Below are 20,558 nucleotides of genomic sequence, written 5' to 3' on the forward strand. Positions count from 1 at the left end.
GTGGATGATGCGGAAGGGGGGGGGTGATGACAGCTGGGAGCTACCGACGTCTGGGTGCTTATGAATTGGGCGGGCCGGCTGACTGCTCGGTGTTCGGGTGCGTGCCTTGCGTGCTCTCAGGGCGGGAGGGAACGAGAAGGCGGAACGGGACCTTGCGATGCGGGGCATGCGGTTTGAGGTGTTGCGTGCCTGGGAAGAAACAGCTGCGGGGCTTTGGCGCTCTCTTGGATCTTGCTAGGTGTGAACCCTGCAGCAAGTGGAGGAAACATGCGCAGCAAGGGAGCTGCAAGCTGCATCCGTCTCCAGCGGGATGGGAAGCAAGGTCAGGCCGCGGTCATCCCGGCTGGTGCCAGGTGCAGAGGCTTGAAGCTGGCAGTGCCCATTCGCCATTTCCATTCTTGGAAAGAGTACTCGACTTGCTTCACTTACATGGTTCCTGCCTTTCCCTCTTCTTTCCCCTCCCTCCTAATGCCCTCTCTCTGGGCCAACTGCAGAAACTCCCATGTTACACTGCAATTGATCTTTTCACTTATCGTGCATCTCAGAGGCGCGATCTGCGATCGAAAACCCTGGCTTTCACAATACCAATCGAGAGCGAACCCGCTTGGGGTTAGCTTCTCGTCCATGTACACCATTTCGATCAATTAGACCTCTCTCCTTCGTTTTCGATCACCATGCCAATTACTCGGCTTCCTCTGACGACTGTACGCCGTCTAGGCTCTTCCGTTGTCATCGTGACCCCTGTATCGCTCGTCAAGGAGCTCGTTGACAACTCCATCGACGCCGGCGCAACTAGCATCGAAATCACCGTCTCGGCCAATGCCGTCGACAAGATCCAGGTCCGAGATAATGGACTTGGTATCGATTCCGAAGACTTCGATGCCCTTGGCCGGCGATCACACACCAGCAAGCTTCGGACTTTTGAGGAGCTTCAGTTCAAGGGCGGCCAGACGCTTGGATTCCGTGGCGACGCACTCGCAAGCACAAACATCATGTCGAAACTCACCATCACAACCAGGACGGCCGAGGATCCTGTTGCGAACCTTCTCACGCTCAATCCTAATGGGGGAGGAATCTTGGCCCAGAAGCCCGTTGCCGGTCCCGTTGGAACGACAGTCGACGCCTCCGATATCTTTTCCGGATTTCCTGTTCGGCGGCAGCAGGCTATCAAGGAAAGCAAGAGAGCCCACAACCAGATCAAAGAATTGCTTTTCACGTATGCTCTGACAATACCTCGGATCAGACTCTCGTTGAAGATTCAAAGCAACCACAAACTCTCTTGGTCTTATGCTTCCACTGCTGGGGCCGACGTCAGGGAAGCAGTTCTCCAAGTCTTCGGCAACGAGCTCGTTTCTCAATGTGTCTAGAAGACATATAGTGGCAACACTTTGGAGGGCGGGGCGAAGCGGAGCAGGCCAGACACTCCGGCCTCTATTCTCCGCCTTGAGGCTTTCATGCCGAAGCCCGGCGCGAAACCAGCTGCGATAGCGGGAAAAGGATACTTCATCTCGGTTGATGCTCGTCCCATGACAACCGCCAGAGGTACCATGAAGAAGCTCGTTGGGATATACAAACAGCATTTACGCAAACATGTCGGGGCTTCATCAGAGAACCTCAAGACTCCATTCATCAGACTCAACATTGAGTGTATACTTGGCAGCTACGACCCGAACGTGGCCAGGAACAAAGACGAGGTTCTCTTTGCGAACGAGCCGAAGCTTTTGCAGTTGTTCGAAGACATGTGCCAGGATTTGTATCAGAACTGCGATGGTCAGGCGGACATACCCAAGCAAAATGCTGTAGTTGAGTCATCAAGCTCTCGCCAGGGTGGTATGGAATTAATCTCACACAATGACAAAGAAGTATGATTGCTAATTCAGAGACGGCTATCAGGACATCTGTACAACCTAGAGGCCACACCCGCTGAGAAGGCCAGCCATGTAATTAACAGACAGCTCGCAAGTCCCCCTTCAGACAGGACTTCTGCGGTTGAAAGTTCTGCCGCGTTTGCCAACAAAGCAGGCGGCTATCATGACCATCCAGACAGAAGTGCCTTGAAATATACCACTCACCTAGCGGATGACACTCTATCCTTGGCCAATGAGAAGACGTCTCAAACCAACAGCAGCGAGGCACAGATATCACGGCAAGATTCTCTAGAATCCTCTAGTGATTCTGGGCTGACTCAGTCTTTCCTCCGGTCGAGTTGGGACGTCGACATGGCAAGAAGTAACACTGCGAGCCCGGTGGAAGATACACGAGAAATGTTTCTTAATCCGCTGCTCTCAGACATTTCCGAGCTCCTGAGTACGCAGAGAATGGAGCAAAGCCAGTGGGAGAAGCCAAACCCGTGGTCTCTAGCCAAAAAAGCAGCGAAGAAAAGTGGAGGGATTCATAGCGATCATTCGAAAAATTCGGCCGACATTGAGCAGAGTGAAGACAATACCACCGTCCCGGTCCTCAAAGAGTCGACTCACATCCCCAACGTTGAGAATGTCGTGCATGAGACGGAGAGCATGACCAAGCTGGTTCCCGAAGACCGAGAAAATGCCCTTGGTCAACTTTCTCAACGCCACCAGGCCCTTGCTATGCAGCGGGAACATGCACATGAGACAGATGACTTCGAGTCGTCCAGGTTGAGAACGCTCGACGCCCCACATGGTTTTCCGCAGGACCCAAGCCACATAGGCGTGCCGCGAATTCTCGGAGATGAAGAGCAATTCCAGCGACCCGGACTGAGACACGCATTCGATGATCTTCCAGACGATATTGCGAGGGATTTGGGTTTACACCGGCGCCGCGCACAAACACCACATCCATCTACGATTCGTGGCCAAGACAATTTCTTTGGAACTCCTCCGTCTTCTTCGAGTCCTCTGCACAAGCCATTTCGTGTACCTGCTCGTGCGGAGGTCGGTAGACAAGAACGAAGCTCTGCTCGAAGTAACCGGCCCCGAGGTGCTCAAGGACAACCAAGCGTTGGGGATCGCAAGAGAAATGGACTTAGTCAAAGCAAGCTTGCTTTCAATGCCACCAAGAGCTTGAAAAGCTCACAGCCCGGAGAGTTCCTACACGCCGCTGCAGGTTGTAGTCCTCATGGAGATTTCGATGATAATTATGATGCTGAACCAGAGATCACCTGGCATTTGCGGCATAACAGCCCCAGTCCAACAGAGAGGGACATTGCTGGTGCCATTGAGAGGTTGAACGCTCTTCGTCCCAGGTCTCACAGCATCATTCACAAGGACTTGGACCGTTCTGTCAGCCTGAGTCCCACAGAGAGAGACATTAGCAGTGCTGTATCAAGGATGAAGGTTCTCCGCCATCAGAAAGACGCTTTCGAACCCCCAATCGAAGATACGACGTTCAAGGAAAGAGGGAGGCCCCTTATCCGAGGGTCGACAACAACTACGTTGGAGATATCACCGCGTGGATATCTGAGGAAGAGACTGGCATCGAGGTCTAGATCAAGGAACAAGACTCACAAGAGGATGAAGTCTGAGTTGCTGCCCTTTGAAAGACCCTCCGAAGAGTTATACTTGCAGTTGAAATCTCTCATGATCGATCTAAGCCAACTGCGAAAACAGGCCACAAAAGCTTTCCCTTGGGATCTGTATGTCTCCAGGGACATACCAGAGTCGCCGGCATTTGATCTAGAGCCGGCAGAAATGGATGATATAAGTAACAGACTTCAGGAGATCGTGGCTGAATGGGCGTTTGACAAGTATGCAGTGGAGCTCGACCTCGAAATTAACCTGGGCGATTTGCTTTGTGGGGATGCATAGAACGGCTGTTTGACGATGATTTCATGGAACACGTACGTCGGATGGAGATACTGCACGGAATAAATTATTCGATGCGTACTGGTAGAGTTGCAAGTCCCCTTATATAAGGGGGAGACAGATAGCATGCCAAATAAGAGCTACCGTACTTTATATGCTGATTGTGAGGTTATCCCTTGGCCGCATGTTGAATGCATTTTTGTAGGTTGAAGTCTTTCAACAATGTCGTCGTTGTGTTTTCTCTGCTCTTATACTTCCCCGTGAGGTGGTTTGGCCCACTGCTGTTCAAATATATTTCAATACACGCGACATGAGAACCATGGTGCATTCAGTTCGACTCGACCAATGGACTCATATAGAGGAAGGATCTACGTGCAGGCACTCACACCAAAACACTTGACATTCGATATTTGCGCACCGGTTTACCGACCCGCTCCGGACGACCAGGACGACAACAGCCGGGACGACAGCACTCAGCAAGACAGCACAGATACTCCACAGAGAATCGTGGCCACATGTGAATGGGCATATACAGCCGCAAGTGAAACCGCAGTACCCAGCGGGAGTCACGTATCACCGCCTGAAGAGCAGGAGCTAAGATTGGCAACATGCATCGGCCCAGTAACACGCTCGAACGCCATCTCCGCGTTGCCGTATCGTATTCCCACGGCTTGCTGCATGCCGTTAATCTACTGCCACCAAGTGTAAAGGTCAAGCCAAGCTAGCGACCCGTGACGCATTTCTTAAAGACTGGCAGAAGGTAGGGGTTTTGGAGAGTGCGCATCGTATTTACGATGATGACCCGCGTGGACAATTCCGCCGAGGGGCGCAGTAGCCAAAGAGCTCCTTCTCTGCATTACTCCGGAGCCTGGTTCTCTAATAGCGGCGCGTAACCAGCCTCTGGGAGAACAAAGCCTGTGGCCGGGCGATGTGGCTTGCCGGAACGGCGCATGTGAGAGGGCCCGGTGGTGTGGGATCCGTATTTTCCTGGGACTCTTCTCTGGCGTTCCTACTAACTTCAACCTTTTCGAGAGTAGAGGCTGGCCATGGGAAGGAAGACACCGGTAGAAACAAACGGCTTTGCATATGTGTTGGATAATAACGCATGGTGCTTTTTCATTCTTTTATTATTATTATTATTATTTATTGTTCCTTCTGACGTGCCCATCTTGCGTCGTCGTCGGAACCCCCATGTAAGTTAGAAGGCGTCACACCTTTGGCGGGCACGCAGTGCATCAAATCATCAATTGAGAAAATAAAGTCCATATGTGGACATGGGTAGACGTTTCCAACGACATCTTAACAGGGCGACCATGGACTACGGAACATCGCTCGGCAGTCGGCTCCGTGTATGCGAATGGAACTCGACTCGGTCATGGATTGTTGCTGTTGGTTTCCCTGCTCCGATTTCGTCATTTGGCTTGCGGGGCAACTGCAACCATGAGAAATGGTTAAAAGGGATGGACCATACTTGTAATTGTAAGTAAGGTGATATTCTCCACCTAGACTGAGATAAAGGGATCAAATGTTACTCTCCCACGGCATTCGTCGCTGGGGACGGGGGACGACATTGGGGAAGATGGAGGTCTGTCGGGCGGGGCGGCTGTACATTAGTTATCGAGTTCATGGTTCAAGAATCATGTGCGTGCGTGCGTCCTATCCTGGGATGACATTAGGACTACGTACGAATAGCAATGAGTGGCATGCGCGGGGAAGACTTCCGCAACCCTGCAGTGCCGGCGGAGTTCCATTTGACGCTGAAAATAGCCGGCTAAGGCAGGGACTTGAGCGAGAGCTGACACTGGGATTGGGTTGTGCTGGGAGAGCGGTTCGTATTACTGATGTGAAGGTCAGCTAGGAATAAGATCCTTAAGTACTCTGGTATGTCTCTTGCTGCGGATGCCGGTGAGGTGATTGGGTGAGCCAGCGAGTTCGCTATCAACGTGGGATGATGACAGGAGATGTCTCCTGCGGCACGGCATATGTCCACTGGCTGGAGCTGGACGGGCCCTTTTGTCCTCGGGGAGACTGTGCAGACTACGTAAGATGGTTGTTGCAACGATACCTGCGCGAGAAGCGTAATTCAACGTGGAATGCTATCGGTGTAAACCAGGCACTTGATACGTAGTTTGAGCACATTGGTTGCCGGGGCCTGGGTTCGTATGGATGAGGTGCCCAGCTGTGCGGATAGGGGTATAACAAAGCTGGTATTATACATGGAGAATCTGGCAATCACAATTGAATACTGTTGCATGTCGGCGCCTGTTTCTGGGTCTTTGCATACATTGACGCGGGTCGGTCGATCACTTTGCGACGCCATCGCGGCTTGGTGGCCGGATGCCTTGGAAAAAGTCTTGAAAAAAAAAAGTGCATGTCCTTGGGGGCAGGGCGATCTCGATGCGGGACTATCGCGGTTGCCATTACTACCTGCTACATGGTTGATTGCTATTGCTGTCACTGCCGCTGCGGTGTTTTATCATGGCACCGGACAACAAAAAAAAGATGACTGATGAGTGGTGGCCGGGGTTTCGTCTGAAGTCGTCATAGTTTGTCCTGCCACTGTCTGGCTCAGCTGTGATCCCGGCAAGTGCTGGTCCATGCGCGCTGGTCCTCATCTCCGTTCAATTGGAGACTGCGCGATGCGCAGTTGGTATCCCAAGAGCAAGGTTCTTTAGAATAACTTAGACGACGGTTCGTCGGTTAAGGCGTGGGCGGGACAAAGCCGCGCACACTTGGGGGAGTTTGGCGTACTTACCATATGAGACACGGCCGGTACAGGCGCATTGCGATGGCATTAAGCGTTATCTTAGCCAGAGACAAGAGTCTCAGTTTCGGGTCTCACACCAGCTGGCGAGAGTGGTACGAATAGGAATCTGCGTACTTGCCTCTTACTGGAGCATGATGCGGAATACGGGTGCTTCCCAGCGGCACGTCATAGAGTGCCAGTGCTGGGGGGTTTTAGACGGGCATAGGTACCTACCTACCTTTAGCCAATTTGAGCAAATGGACATTTTTTTCTTTTCTCCCCCTTCCCCCCTTCTCTTCTTGCCATGCGTCCATCCCGCCCCAGCAGTCGGGCCCTCTTCAATGTTACGCCGTCCCCCGGACAGTCTGCACTGACAGACGGCCGTGGGTAGGTACGGATACCTAGGTTAACGACAAGACCAAAAGAAGGGGTCTAGTTCGCAGAGCAAGTGTCGACAACACTAGGCCTGACCTGATGCTGGTTGAGGAATTCTTACCTGACATGACCTGAATTGAAATGGACCAGACGGGCAACGACGGGGCTCGTCTGCGCCTTACTGAGTGGAGACCGCATATCTGACTGGGGGGGCCCAACGAGCGTCCAACCGGCAACTTTGGACTCGGCCGGGGGTCCCTTGGACCAGTGGCTTTTCTGGCCAGGGGGGCGGGGAGCAGTGAGGGAAGGACGTGGGCGAAGGAAGTGGAGGACGGTGCTGCACTGGTGAGCAGGCAACAGCAGATTCCATCCATCGCGGCGTACCTTACCTTACTATGTAGTAGGTAGGTCAGGTAGAATAAGGTACCTCCTGACAAACCAATGGCCTCGCGCCAGCGCACTGATCGGTTCTCAGTATCGGAGGGGATGCTGGTCCATGCCCTGTCCTTCCCGTCTGCACCGAGGAAGAGGGAGCCGCGGAGACCCAAAGAAGGACGACTTGACAAGGGACGAGGGATCCAAAGAGACCAGACTGGTGTGGACGGGATGGGATGCTCAGCCACTGGGGGGGCCTTGGAGTGGTTTCGTTTCCGCGACGCAACTTTCTGGGCCAACGATCCGCTACTCGCTAGGTGTTCGTAGGTACCTTACCTTACCTTACCTTAGCTGGTGCTGCGGTGCACAACAACACACGCCTGGCAGCACAGCACACGGCACCCTGGCATTGGCGTTGGCATTGGCATTGGCAGGGGATGGGCATGGGGATACTTTTTGTTACCTACCTTAGCTGCTGTCTTCCCATTCCCCTACCTTTACCCATCTTTTGCCCGTCTGCCTTCCTTGCATCTCGCCCACCCACCTACCTAACCTAAGGTACCTTACCTATTCGTACCCGCGCAACATCATCCCGTCCAATCTTTCCTGGCTGTGCTTGCGTCTGCACCACCACCACCACACCTCGCTTTACTCAGTCAGACACTCTCACACACCCGTCTGCCGTTTCTCCCTCGCTCGCCCCTCCTCGGATTGCTCTTCTCTCACCTTACGCTGTTTCTCCGACACCCCATCGAAACGACTTCTCCATCCATCCAGAATTGTCAACTCTGCGAACCGAACAGTACGGTCGATCCCAAAGCTCAACTGCGTCGAGCGAACGAACCGAACATACCGACAAGACTGGAGGCCAGGCGAGGCGAGGCGACTACAGCGGGGCCCCAAGATGCCGAGATTCTAGAACACAATCTTGTGTTTCTCTTCTCTTCTTTCCTGTGTGTGCCTGTCGTCCATTCTGTCCCATCCGGCTTCAGCGTCAACAACACTCGTCCATTGCGACTTCATAAGCTGGTTCGAAACATGCGAACCCATCGCAAAGCCCCTCCACAACACCAGCCAGACGCTCCTCGTGCACCAAGACATGAAGCCTCTCCTTGCTATGGACACGGAAAACTCGCCCCTTCGCTACCACTCCAGGCTATGACATCTTCACGTCCGCTGCCGACCTCGAATCAGACTGCTCGCTCGTTTTCCCGAGAACACCGATATCTTCCATCCCTTTCCGCCATGGACTCGGGCCGTCGGCGACCACGGCCACGACCGCCGCACTCAAGCTTCCCCAGCGCCGCCTCTAGCATTCTTGGCATGCTTCTCATCACTTTTGCCTGCCTACTTATTCAACCAGCCGCCGCCGTCTTGATCCCTTTCGACAACTGTCTTGACAGCTCCTACACACAGGCCGAGACCGAGACTGGCGTCCCTAATCTGCAATGGAACGCCCTCTATGTTGACGCTCGGTTCGACAACCAAGATCCCGCGCACAATCTTCAAATAATTGTCTGGGGAAATGTCACAGGCTCGTATACTGTCAAGACTAACGACACAGTCCCTAGTCCAAATGACCCCTCGTGGAATGACCCCTCAAGTACATTTGGCAAAATACTTGAAAGACCCGACGAAAAAAATCTCACGACTCTTCAGACCAGGGTAAACGTGTTAAGCTATCAGCCATTCTACAACAGAAGCGCGTTCTGTAACGACAGTCTTGTCAACGGGTCCTGCCCCCTGGCCCCTGTCTTTAAGACTGTGTAAGCTGCCTTCGTGTATGTCAATTTCCAACCAAGCTAACTAGACATCAGCGAGAGCCCGTGGGGTAACTTGCCGTCGGTAAACCTGACTCAGGACTTTAACTCTTCTTACGCCTTTTCGTCGTTCGCTTCGACGTTTCTAGTCCTGTACGGCAACACAGCCGCCACGCAGATCAGCTGCGTATCGGCAATCGTAACCCCTGATCTAGGCAGCCTTTCAGCACTTTTGCGCTACCTGCCACTCGTCGTTCTCCTCTTCGTCGGGTTTGCAACCATGTTCGCATCCGTCTTTAGCCCCTGGGGCTCGACAGATATTTTCCACTGGACGACAAACTACGGCCGAGACGAGGATTTGTTGCGCTTGGTGACACCGGGTTTCGGGGATTGTCTTCAGTACATTCAGTTTGTTGCGCTTACTGGTGGCTTGTCTATTAACTATCCCGGATTCTACCAGCCAGTTGTAAGCCAGGTAGGCTGGTCGGCACTGATGTTCAACGAAAGTTTCGTGAGCAAATCGCCAGGCTGGCAGGCGATCCAGGATGGTATCTATGTGACGAATGCCACATATGGACTTCACCGATATGCACAAATGATTGGTATGTCCGATGTCGAGGACATCTGGGCCGGTACAATGGTTTGGGTATGCGTCATTGTAGGAGCCCTTTTTGTTCTGATTCAGCTTGGCTTCTTCTTCCGTTGGGTATTTCGACTTATCAGCAACACTCCCGAGGAGGATCTCCGCGCCAAGAACATTCCGTTCTCAGTCGGCAATATCGTCCGGGTCGTATTCAACTACCTGCTACTACCAATTGTCGCCCTCTCGACGTTCCAGCTCGTTGTCGCCGGCCAGTCCCAAGAATTTGCCGTTGCGTTGGCTGTCATCACTTTAATCATCTTGATCTGCTTCGCCGCATGGCTGCTGTACTTGATTTTCAAGACCCGGCCGAGAGCAGTTCTGTTTGACGATCTGCCTACGGTACTCCTTTACGGACCTCTCTACAACACATACTCAGACGAAGCTGCGGCATTTGCACTGATACCGGTTATTCTGACGTTCATTCGTGGCATCACTATCGGAGCTGTGCAGCCAGTCGGCATTGCGCAGATCGTCATTCTTGCTATATGCGAGGTCATCTACATTTTGACCCTCCACGCATTTCGTCCTTTCCAATCTCCAACATCGATGAATGCATACCACACCCTTTTCTCCGTTCTTCGTTTCGCTACCGTTATGCTGATGGTAGCGTTCGTTCCTCAAATGGGGGTGACAGAAGGGCCAAAGGGGTGGATTGGGTACACCATCTTGCTCATCCACGCGTGTGTTTTGGTTCTAGGATTTATGCTCAACGCCCTCCAGACAATCATCGAAGTCACCGCACGACTTCTTGGTGCTGGCGGTGATGATACCCGGGGTTTACAGCGAGGCGGCTTATCCAAGATTTTCGGTATGCGGCAGTTGCAGCGGCGCACTTCTCGACGAAACAATGGGCCTTCCCGAGCAAGTCAACTGTCAACTACCGGCATGCTTGACGCAGACGAAGCGTCGAAGACTGGCTATGTGATGCGTGGGGGTAGGCTAAGGAGTGAGTCGGCAGGCAGTGGATTTCTACTCAGAAGCCAGCACCGCAGCTCTTCCGCCCTTGACAGCATCGATCCCTACACCGGACAGGTTCGGAACTTCGACAGTGGCAGCAATTTTACTCCGACAACTCCGGGTGAAGTCAGCACCTTCTCATTTTTACCGTCACCTGCTGCTGCAACCCGGCCACCAGCTGCCGTGACGGTGGAATCCGCTGACCCTTATTACCGGCCTCCGCGACGTCGCGGAGATACACTCAATGGCTCATCCACCTCGCTGAACCGGCATTCAGTGGCTGAGTCGCGTCGGTATAGCCAAGCAGGCACACATCTAGGGGATGCGACTGCGGATCTTGAGGCCCAGCTTTCAAGAGGACCTACACCGGCCCCTCAGGCTATTAACTTGACGCCGAGGGCAGACTATTCGACGAGGGAGGTCGACTTTTACTACGGCGTCAGAGGCCCGGCGCTGAATTCGGAAGGGGTGGGCCGCAAGCTTGGAACCGGTCCAGCCGACCCTACTGGTCCGATGTCCTCGGCTGCTGGGTGGTTCCGCAATTTCTTTGGAGGCAAAACCAAGGAGAAGGGCAAAGGTTTTGAGGTCGTACGTAGCTCAAGGATGCCACCTGCTATGCGCGCAGCAGCCGATGCAGAGTACGAGGCTGAACCTCCGCCGGAAGGTATACCTGTGGCCATGGGCGTCCTCAGGAACGGGCCGATCGAGTCAGATGACGACGAACCCAAGAACAAGGCGACTCAGAAGCATGCCGATAACGTGGAGAATGCCGAAAATTCGGACAACCTACTCAACGATGATGGGGTTTCAGTTGTGTCATCGGACTCGGAAATCGAGACGGTTAGCATTCCGAAGGTTTCTGACGCACCGCCTATGCTTCCCGGGATCGCGAGTTCGGGCAGTTTCAAGCTCCCAAGTCGAGTGGCGTCCAAGGCAAGCCGACAGGCGTCTCAGAAACACAGGCGCCAGTCAACGGAATCAGACATTCCTGAAATTCCAAGAAAAAGCTCGAAAAGGGATTCGGCCGTGCTCCGTGGACACTCACCCACGCCATCGTTCAACCTGATCCCGCCAACGTCACCCACGGGGCCTCTATCAGGTCCGTCTGATGGCAAGATGCATACGCCGGGCAGCTTAGCGTCGTCTCCAAACCCCGGTCGTCTTCCTTTTGAGCGTTCAAATTCTCACCAGAAACGTCTTTCATCCAACGGATCATCCATGGAAGAATTCAATATTCGTAGAACGCCAAGCACGGAGCGACCAACAAGTTACGGTGTGGTTGCACAACACAGCATCAGTCGAGTGGACCCTGGGTCGGACCAGCAGGTCGATCTCCTCGGCACCTCGGCAGAGCTCGTCGATGAACGAGGCCCTTCGAGCCGGAGCTCATCAGCGGAAGGACGGGCTCGTTAGCAGTACATCTCACTCCACTGTGCATTTCTTGCTTTAGTTCTTTAATTATTTTCTTCAACACGGGGATCACTCAGTTAGTACACACGATATATAGATCCACACCGGCGGAATACTGCAAACCGCTCGTTACTGAGCAAAATGAATGTGGGTTGGGAAAGGAGTCCGGTTTACATGATTTCAAGCGACGGCGTCATAAAAATCTGGACCAGGCTGGTATGTATTGGGCGGGCGGATGTTGTGCTTGAAATATTTCTCAGAGAACTTGGGAGGGCTTAGGTGAGAACTGTATCTAGTCATTAGGCTTCCTTGCGAAGGTCAATAGTCCCAATGAAATAGCTCAATAATCGCTTGTGTCCTGGGCAACTCAATCTTGAACGGTCATGGGAGCAGGGCGTGTCGCATGGCAAGGATGTATCGGATGGGTGTGCACTTCTCAGAACCCTCATAGTTGCTAACGCGAACACCCTGCAATTAGCATCTACCAGCTGAATAAGCTGTCTGACCCATGTCTTGATCTGAAAATCCAGGAAGTGAAGCCGCGGCTTTCGGTGATTTCTGCTGGCCAGAACTCTGTGAACAAAAGTATTTCATTTGAGATGAGGTAATAATGTCAAAGTCGGTCACCGGTGAAGCTTCGGTGTAGCATGGTTGGTTACTTACCTAGCTTGCCATCCCACTTGCTATCGATAAGATTGTGTGATAAGAATTTTTCGACAGGCCCAGTTGGAACCCACCACCAGCCCCAATGCATGCTCGCTCAACTCACTTCTCATCCATCATTCACACGATTTCTTTCTTTGATCCTGGACACTTGAACACGTCGTATCCCCTCCTCCAATTTCATTGACTCGGTCCAAGAGAACAACAATACCAAAAAATGGCGCCAACTCGCCCAAACAAAAAGTCGAAGAAGAGAATCGAAAAGAAGCCTGTCAACCCCGGACTACTCCTCGCCGAGGCAGTCGCAAAGCTCCAAGAAGGCGATCTTGAGAAAGCAGTCGCGGCTGGAAAGAAAGCGCTCGATGGCACCGGCTCGGGTGGAGACTATGAGCTGGCGGCCATCAATCTTCTGGGACAGATCAGCATTGAGATGGGCGAGATTGACGATGCGAGAGCCTATTTCATAAAGGCCGTTGAGCTCGATCAAGACGGTTCTCTGGATGAGCGCATAGGCGGCGGACCCGAGAAGTTTCTCTGGCTGGCGCAACTCAGCGAAGACGGCGGCCAGGACAGCGTGAAGTGGTTCGAGCGTGGAGCATCGTCGCTCAGGGGCCAGATTCAGACGTTGGTGGACCTACCGAAGCGCAACGAGGAACAGGAGGCGCAGCTCGAGGAGAAGAAGAAGAAGCTGGGCGGAACACTATGTGCCGTTGCTGAAGTGTACATGACGGATTTATCATGGGAGGCCGATGCGGAGCAGAAGTGCGAAGCGCTCGTCACAGAGGCGCTGTTGGTGGCACCCGATCTGGCGGAAACATGGCAGACTGTTGCCAATGTGCGGATATCCCAGGAAAAAACGGACGAAGCGAAGGAGGCTCTGAAGCGGAGTCTGGAGCTGTGGACTGACTTGCACCCCCTGGACCCCAACGTGCCCGACTTCTCCACGCGCATTAGTTTGGTGCGTTTGCTACTCGAGGTGGAAATGGAACAGGAAGCCATTGATGTGCTGGAGAGGCTCGTCGGTGACGACGATCAAAGTGTCGAGGCCTGGTACCTTGGCGGCTGGGCACTCTTTATCTTCGGCGAGAAGCAGAGAGAAAAGAAGCTGGAGAGCAAGGACGAGGAGGAATGGAAAGTCACATGGAGCACCTCGCGTCGCTGGCTGATGCGTTGCATGAACCTGTACGCCGCTCAGGATTATGAGGATGAGCGTCTGGGTGAACACGCCAAAGAGTTGTTCGCCGCAATCAACAAGGAGCTAGGCGACCCCCCGGCAGACGAGGAAGATGATGACGGTTGGGAGGATGCTGTCAGCGATGGCGATGAGGCTATGGAAGAGTAAACTACGAAAACGTCGCTCTACACAGAAGTCAATGATTAGATAGATACCTGGGGAACGAGGGATATCAAAGTGCGGCGTTTGGAGTCTGGCAACGAAAATGACATTGATAGGATCGTGTCTACTCCTTTTCTAGGGGAAAATCTTCAATGAGGCATATAGATGAGGTCTACTACCCGAACCGCTTCAGTCCTCCTTAGATCCCACACTATGAACCCAAAACGCCAGTGTAATGCACCCTCCCCCCCATCTGTAGGAACAGACGTGCCCCCTCACGCAGCTTCCACCTTGAGCTTTTCGACACTCTCAGTCAAACCGCCCTCATCGTCATCGTCATCAACCTTGCCGGCCAGACCACGCTCCCAAAGCTGCTTCCCTGTCAGCTTCACTGGCTCCTTGACCTTGGCCTTCTTCAGCTCCGCGAGACGCTCCTCATCTTCCTTCTGCCGTAGTTCCTCCATCTCCTTGATGAAATCGGCACGCCACTTGAGGAAGGTCTCAGGCGTCACTGGGGTGCCCTGGAACTTCTTGTTTTCCTCGCGCTCGGCGGCGAGGACAGCCTCTTCGTGCTCCTTGTCCTTGGCCTGCTTGCGCTCCTCGACGAGGTTCTCGGCAGCTTCCTTCAAGGTCGTGACTAGGGTAAAGACCATTGCCATGCCGAGGTTCTCCTGTATCGTCTCTTCCAGTCCTCGGAGAAGGCGCTCCTTGTCTTGTGAGACGTTGAACCACTCGTGCGGGGCTGCGTTGGGAGTGGACTGCAGGTCGAGCATCGGCGCCTCATCGGGGTAGGCTTCTGGATATCGCACCTGCAAGAGCATGGTGGGCGGCTCTTCGTCGCCGAGGACATCAAGGGCGATTGATATTCTGTATTCGGTCTCCGAGACATCTGGCACCTAGGTTTAGCGACATGTGCGGCGAATGTGCCATGCTCAATGGTGGGGTAATCGAACCTGTGATCTCATCTGGAAAGATGGAATCGAGCACCTCGCGCTCTTCGACCTGCTCTTCGCGACCCATGATTTATGCTGCAACCAAGGATCAGTCTATGGATGTTTCTGGGGAGGGATCCAGGTGACCTGGCGCACAGTTGGCAATGTTACGTCTTTGAGAGGTACGATAACAGTTAGTAGTAGCACGAAGCTGCTTTCTTAGTGGAGGTACGTACATGCATGGTAGTGGGGTTGATGATTGACTTGAGCTTAGCGCAGTGCTGACCGCCCGGCAATTCAAATAAAAATTTCAGATTTCCAGCACTTTGATGGGCGCTGTAAGCACCATCCGCCAGCCCATCCGTCCCATTGTTTTCCGAGACAGAGAGCTCATACTTTGCGATTGCTTCTGTTCCCAGCACAACACTCGCACAACACAATGGCTGCCAACGGTGTCAAGGCAGGCAGCAAGCGCAAGACTGCTCCCGCTTCCAAGGGCGCCTCTGACAGCAAATCGAAAAAGACCAAGTTCGAGAAGAAGGCTACGCCCGTTGAGACCCCCGAGGACGACGAGATGGAGGATGCTGCAGAGTCTTCAGACTCTGACGATGGCGGAGTCAAGCTCAACCCCCGCGAGAGGGCGAAGCAGGCTCAGGCGAATAGCAAGAAGGAAGGCGCCAACTTCGACAAGAGCAAGCAGTTTGAGAAAGGTAGGCCACATAAGTCGGGACCTCTACGATTGCGACTTGTACTTACAAACATCACACAGGACAAACTTCGAAGGAGTCCCATGCCATCCAGAAGAAACTCGCCCTTGAGCGCAAGGCCGCGAAGCCCCTGGCCGATGAAGTACAACGAACCAAGAAGATTTGGGAGCGATTGAGGAGGAAGTCCCACGTGCCCTCTGAGGAGAGGAAGCAACTCGTCGATGAGCTCTTCAGCATCATCACTGGACGGATTAAAGAGTTTGTCTTGAAGCACGACGCGACCCGTGCTGTTCAGACTGCGATCAAGTACGCGACAGCCGCGCAAAGGAAACAGATCACGAAGGAGCTACAGGGAACGTACGCCCAGCTCGCCGAGAGCAGATACGCCAAGTTCCTTATCGCCAAGCTGATCGTGCAGGCCGACGCTGAGATCAAGGAGATTATCGTTCCAGAGTTTTACGGCAAGGTGCGGAAGCTGATCAATCACCCTGAGGCCTCTTGGATCCTGGACGACATCTACCGTCAAATCGCTACGAAGGAGCAGAAGGCCATCATCCTGAGAGAATGGTACGGCCCAGAATTCGCTTTGCTGGAGCGCAATAAGGATGAGAAGCCGACATCTGATCTGTCCGAGATTCTCGAGGAGAAATCTAGCAAGCGCGGTCCCATCTTGAAAAGTCTCCACGACATGATCAACTCTTTGGTGCAGAAGAAGATGACGGGCTTCACTATGCTGCACGACGCTATGCTGCAATACTTCCTGAACATCAAGCCCGGCACCGACGATTTTACCATGTTCCTCGAGATGATCAAGGACGACGAGACTGGTGACCTGTTGAAAAACATGGCATTTACTCGCTCGGGATCTAGACTGGTGGCTCTTCTCTTGGCCCACGGCTCATCCAAGGACCGTAGGAACCTACTGAAGGCTTTCAAGGATAACTTTGTCCTTATGTCGGGTGACCCCTTTGCTCACATCGTGATTCTGACTGCCTTCGATGTTATCGATGACACGAAAATGACACAGAAGGCTATCTTTCCTGAGCTGATTGGCGATGACAAGGACAGAGCGACGGAAAACATCATCGTTTCCACGACAAATCCCTTTGCTAGGGCGACGCTCTTGTATCTGCTTGAGGGCCAGTCCAGAGCAATCTTCCCTGCTAGCATGAACGAGGATCTTGCAATTCTGAAGGAGGTGCACGAGATTCGCCAGACCACCAGTAAGAAGGATGCCGATATGAGGAGAAAGGAGTTGGTGGTTGCCATTTCTCCGGCTCTCATTGAGGCCGTGGTGTCCTCAGCACAGACATTAGTTGCAGACCCCTTTGGTTGCCAACTTGTTGCTAACGTACTGCTATCTGCCGAGGGCGATAAGACGAAGGCCCTCGAGGCTGTTGCGGCTGTTGCCGCGGGTGATCCCAGCGCGGAGCCCATGGAGGAGGATGGCATTGTTACCCCGGTCCATGTCTCCCGCACGCCATTTGGAGGTCGTCTGATCAAGACTTTGATCGCTGGTGGCAAGTTCAACAAAGAGACCGGTAAAGTCGAGGCTGTTGATCCACCATTGAAGTTTTCCGATATCTTATACCCGGTGATCAAGGATTACATTCTTGATTGGGCCACGGGGCCGAGTTCCTTTGTTGTTCTCAACATGCTTGAGGCCGAGGACTTCAGCCACGCCTCCGAGTTGAAGAAGATGCTGAAGGCCCACAAGAAGGACCTCCAGAGGGCCGCAATGGAGGAGTCTGCGGAGCAAAAGGCGGACCGGGAGGCCAGGGCCCAGAAGGAGGCCGAGAAGAGCGAGAAGGGAGCAAAGAAGGGCAAGAAAGGTGGTGACAAGCCTGTCGGTAATCTCGGCAGCAAGCTCTTGTTGGAGAAGCTCTAGGCGAGGTTGAATGCGAATGGGTTTGCGGAGCAAAAGAGAAACCAAAAGTTATTAATGTTGTTCAGTACTCGCACGCATACGGCAGTGCGGCGACTCGGTGTGCGGACGGCGTCCAAGAGGTTCCCATAGCTGGGTGGCATCAATAGAAGGAGTTTGGTGGTTATCATCTTTGATCATTGAATGTCTCAGTTCCCGCAGCGTTGCAGTTGGCTAACAACTTGAGATCGCCTGACTCACATCTAAGGCCGGCGAAGACAACGGGGTCCAGATGCTGGCAAACTTCGTGGCTTCGGACAGTGTCTCAGGTATCTCGAGACGTAGAGGACGCAACGGGCGTGGTGCATTTAGCCTCCAAGTTTGTCCTACAGTCTGTTTCCGTCCATGACTACCGCCCTTACGTCGTTGAATGTTGTAGCGAGTTGACCTCGTCAACCACAAAAGCATTGATCCGGCAACAAACATATTTCTTACTCTGAACACGGCCAAGTGAGAGGGCCAACATCGTCAACGTCAACGCCATGAGCATGAAATCCAGCGCTCAAACCGCTATAGACGGGACGAAAACCACAGTGTGATTCTTGCAGTGTTGACCCAATGATCCGTCCTATCTTGGCACAGGTTCCCCAAATGGAGGCGATGAGGAAGCAGAGGCATGGCCAGTGAATGCTCGAGGTGAACAAGTGAATATACGAGGCGGCGAATAATCAATCGGGTCTGATGTGATTGTCAAATCGCGGCCGAGGGTGGACAGTTCCTACCTAGGACGATAAGAAGCACAAGCTGGACAAGGACTCCTTCAGTCAGGGAAGGTAGGTAAGGGGCAAGTGACACTATCCCATCGTGCCTTCCTTTCATACCTGGGTGACGACACCAACCTACCGCCGTTCAATCCTCCCCTTCTGCGCGCCTGACCCCTTCCATTTTGCTACCCACCTGAAAAAAATCCAGCTAAGCGGCCTCCAGGCGCTGTTGAATCACGCCTGGGCGGCTTTTTCCAACACGTTGGCAACCCGATCGTCACTCTTTTGGCCCAGGTAACTTGGATCCATCACCACCTCACCCATTTCCACTTCGCTACCGTCGCTCTGTGATGGTGGCACGAGGTGTTCTCATACTTTTACCAACATCAATTTCTTCTCGTTACTTGTAAATATTCGCTCACCTCCATTCACAAGAACAGCAGCAACCAACATGCGGCTTGCCCTCACTTCGCCGCCTCAGGCCCAGCAAAAGGCACGCGACGTGCGCAACGCCTGCCTGGCCGGGGAGGATCTCTTTGAATGCCCTGGCGGTTTCAAGGGTTGCTGCACCTCCAGCCCTTGCGGCAGCAAAGTCTGCACGCGCAGTGGTGAAGTCACCGACAAGAAGACGACGACCATCGCAGCTGTCGCCCCGCCCGTCTTGGCCTCGTCGACCCCCATCATTCCAGCGAAGACCCTGCCCGAGAAGCAAGTCGGCGTCACTACCTATTTCAATATCCAGCCAACTACTGGTGGTGGTTACTTCTCTGACAGCCTGACTCTGCCTTCACCCACAATCGTCACCGCGAATCCCAGCATCACCGCCACTCAGGCCTCTGTCCCAGTCATTTCAGCTACCGCACTTGCAACCAAAGAGTCGAATTCCCAGCTATCAGCTGCTGCCAAGGGTGGTATCATTGCTGGTGCTGCTGCAATCGTGCTGATCGTTATCGTTCTCTACTTCATGTGCGGCAAGCAGAGAAGGAAGCTGAGAAATAAGGATTCCATCGACTCCCTCGACAAGCATGGAATCGAGGGCGGCGGTGCTACCGAGGAGGATGGTCATACCGAGCCGGCCAGCCCCTCACAGCCTGATGGACCCCATCAAGGAAGCCACGCGAACGAGACCAGTGATGCGACCAGGCCTGAGGACGTCTTTGCATCTTTCGGAGGTAGGTTTTTGATATTGATGACGTTCAAGTTCCTTGACTGACACCTCGCAGGACGATACGAAGAGCCCCAGAGTCGTTTCAACCGGGTCAGCGACATGAGCTCCAACAGCAGAATGATGAATCACCCCGTCAGCCCCATGTCTCGTGAGACTGCCTCTCTCCCAGCTCCTGCACCTCCAGCGTCTGCGGTTGTTGCTAGATCCGTTACCGCCAGCCCTGACTTCGTGTCTCGTCTGGGCACAGCAACCCCTGAGCTCCAAGGCCCCCCGCAGCAGGCAGCCATTGCCGAGTTGGCTTCTCCGGGACTCCCCAAGGTCGTCGAGATCCACAGCAGCCGCAGTGGTATCCAGAAATACAAGCCCTACCGTCCCAACGCAACAAACCTGTATCCGGTTGCTGAGACTACGCCCAGCTACCTTACGGGTACGTTGAATGCTACAAAGGAGGAGCGATCTCGCAAGACGTACGTGAACAGCTGGAAAGAGTGGGAGTCAACTGCCTGAGCAAAGGCACGAGGACGCCCATCACTAAGACGGGGGCTAACGACGTTGACGGCCTGTCAGGGGTAAGCATGGTTTGGAATTTTGCCGGCGTTAACGATACCCAGGAATTGCTTTTCTTACTCACTCGCCTGGGCGGGCCGGTTTTTGTCAGAGTCAATTCGCAGATGAAGTTTGAGGAATCAGTTTGGGAACTAAGCTAGCCAGGAGACCAGCCTCGCAGGGTCCTTAAGTAGGCCTACTAATAATCGATCGTCTCTAGTCGTAAAACGCGTACCTTTTCATCGTCGCCTGCGCATACTGCGCGAGAGTAAACATAGCTCGTGGCATCCAGCAAGGCGAATGCGCGCGTGTGCTCATGACTGGTCAAATCGTAGGGTATTTAGGTATTCGACACGTACGTACTAAAACAATCTGGTCCCCTCCAGTTTACGCCAAAACAAATGCAGCATGGTTTTCTTATGCGAAAAAAATTCCCGGTCCTGTCCCAATTTTATTTATTCTTTCCCCGCCATTTGATCATCTTCCTCTCCTCTCTCGCGTCCGTGTCTCTGGACGTCTCTACCAGGGCG

The 20,558-nt window shown here is 53.4% G+C and overlaps 6 protein-coding genes across 6 annotated transcripts; 5 read left to right on the plus strand and 1 right to left on the minus strand.

The window, feature by feature from the left end:
- Nucleotides 1–674: 674 nt before the first annotated feature.
- Nucleotides 675–2,058, plus strand: CGGC5_v013779 (PMS1 protein-like protein 1; the record flags this gene model as incomplete). The annotated part of the gene is made up of 4 exons (XM_032023370.1): nucleotides 675–1,216; nucleotides 1,379–1,830; nucleotides 1,894–1,940; nucleotides 2,023–2,058. The coding sequence occupies 4 exons, from the start codon at nucleotides 675–677 to the stop codon at nucleotides 2,056–2,058; spliced, it is 1,077 nt and encodes a 358-aa protein (XP_031879816.1).
- A 6,465-nt stretch (nucleotides 2,059–8,523) lies between these two features.
- CGGC5_v013780 (uncharacterized protein) lies at nucleotides 8,524–11,747 on the plus strand (the record flags this gene model as incomplete). The annotated part of the gene is made up of 5 exons (XM_066152979.1): nucleotides 8,524–8,753; nucleotides 8,843–8,848; nucleotides 9,000–9,044; nucleotides 9,096–11,478; nucleotides 11,640–11,747. 5 exons carry the CDS (start codon nucleotides 8,524–8,526, stop codon nucleotides 11,745–11,747), a joined length of 2,772 nt encoding a protein of 923 aa, XP_066007599.1.
- Nucleotides 11,748–12,928: 1,181 nt separating this feature from the next.
- Nucleotides 12,929–14,053, plus strand: CGGC5_v013781 (putative assembly chaperone of rpl4; the record flags this gene model as incomplete). The annotated part of the gene is made up of 1 exon (XM_032023367.1): nucleotides 12,929–14,053. One exon carries the CDS (start codon nucleotides 12,929–12,931, stop codon nucleotides 14,051–14,053), a length of 1,125 nt encoding a protein of 374 aa, XP_031879870.1.
- A 269-nt stretch (nucleotides 14,054–14,322) lies between these two features.
- On the minus strand, nucleotides 14,323–15,067 carry CGGC5_v013782 (RWD domain-containing protein; the record flags this gene model as incomplete). Its single annotated transcript, XM_032023366.1, has 2 exons — nucleotides 14,323–14,936; nucleotides 15,001–15,067. 2 exons carry the CDS (start codon nucleotides 15,065–15,067, stop codon nucleotides 14,323–14,325), a joined length of 681 nt encoding a protein of 226 aa, XP_031879812.1.
- A 351-nt stretch (nucleotides 15,068–15,418) lies between these two features.
- CGGC5_v013783 (Pumilio-like proteiny domain family member 6) lies at nucleotides 15,419–17,574 on the plus strand (the record flags this gene model as incomplete). Its single annotated transcript, XM_032023365.1, has 2 exons — nucleotides 15,419–15,689; nucleotides 15,749–17,574. 2 exons carry the CDS (start codon nucleotides 15,419–15,421, stop codon nucleotides 17,572–17,574), a joined length of 2,097 nt encoding a protein of 698 aa, XP_031879864.1.
- Nucleotides 17,575–18,765: 1,191 nt separating this feature from the next.
- On the plus strand, nucleotides 18,766–20,083 carry CGGC5_v013784 (uncharacterized protein; the record flags this gene model as incomplete). Its single annotated transcript, XM_066152980.1, has 4 exons — nucleotides 18,766–19,486; nucleotides 19,538–19,630; nucleotides 19,730–19,949; nucleotides 20,050–20,083. The coding sequence occupies 4 exons, from the start codon at nucleotides 18,766–18,768 to the stop codon at nucleotides 20,081–20,083; spliced, it is 1,068 nt and encodes a 355-aa protein (XP_066007660.1).
- Nucleotides 20,084–20,558: the final 475 nt, after the last annotated feature.

Source organism: Colletotrichum fructicola, assembly GCF_000319635.2.
Source record: "Colletotrichum fructicola Nara gc5 chromosome Unknown KSG_Nara_v1_contig08, whole genome shotgun sequence".
Taxonomy (NCBI): domain Eukaryota; kingdom Fungi; phylum Ascomycota; class Sordariomycetes; order Glomerellales; family Glomerellaceae; genus Colletotrichum; species Colletotrichum fructicola.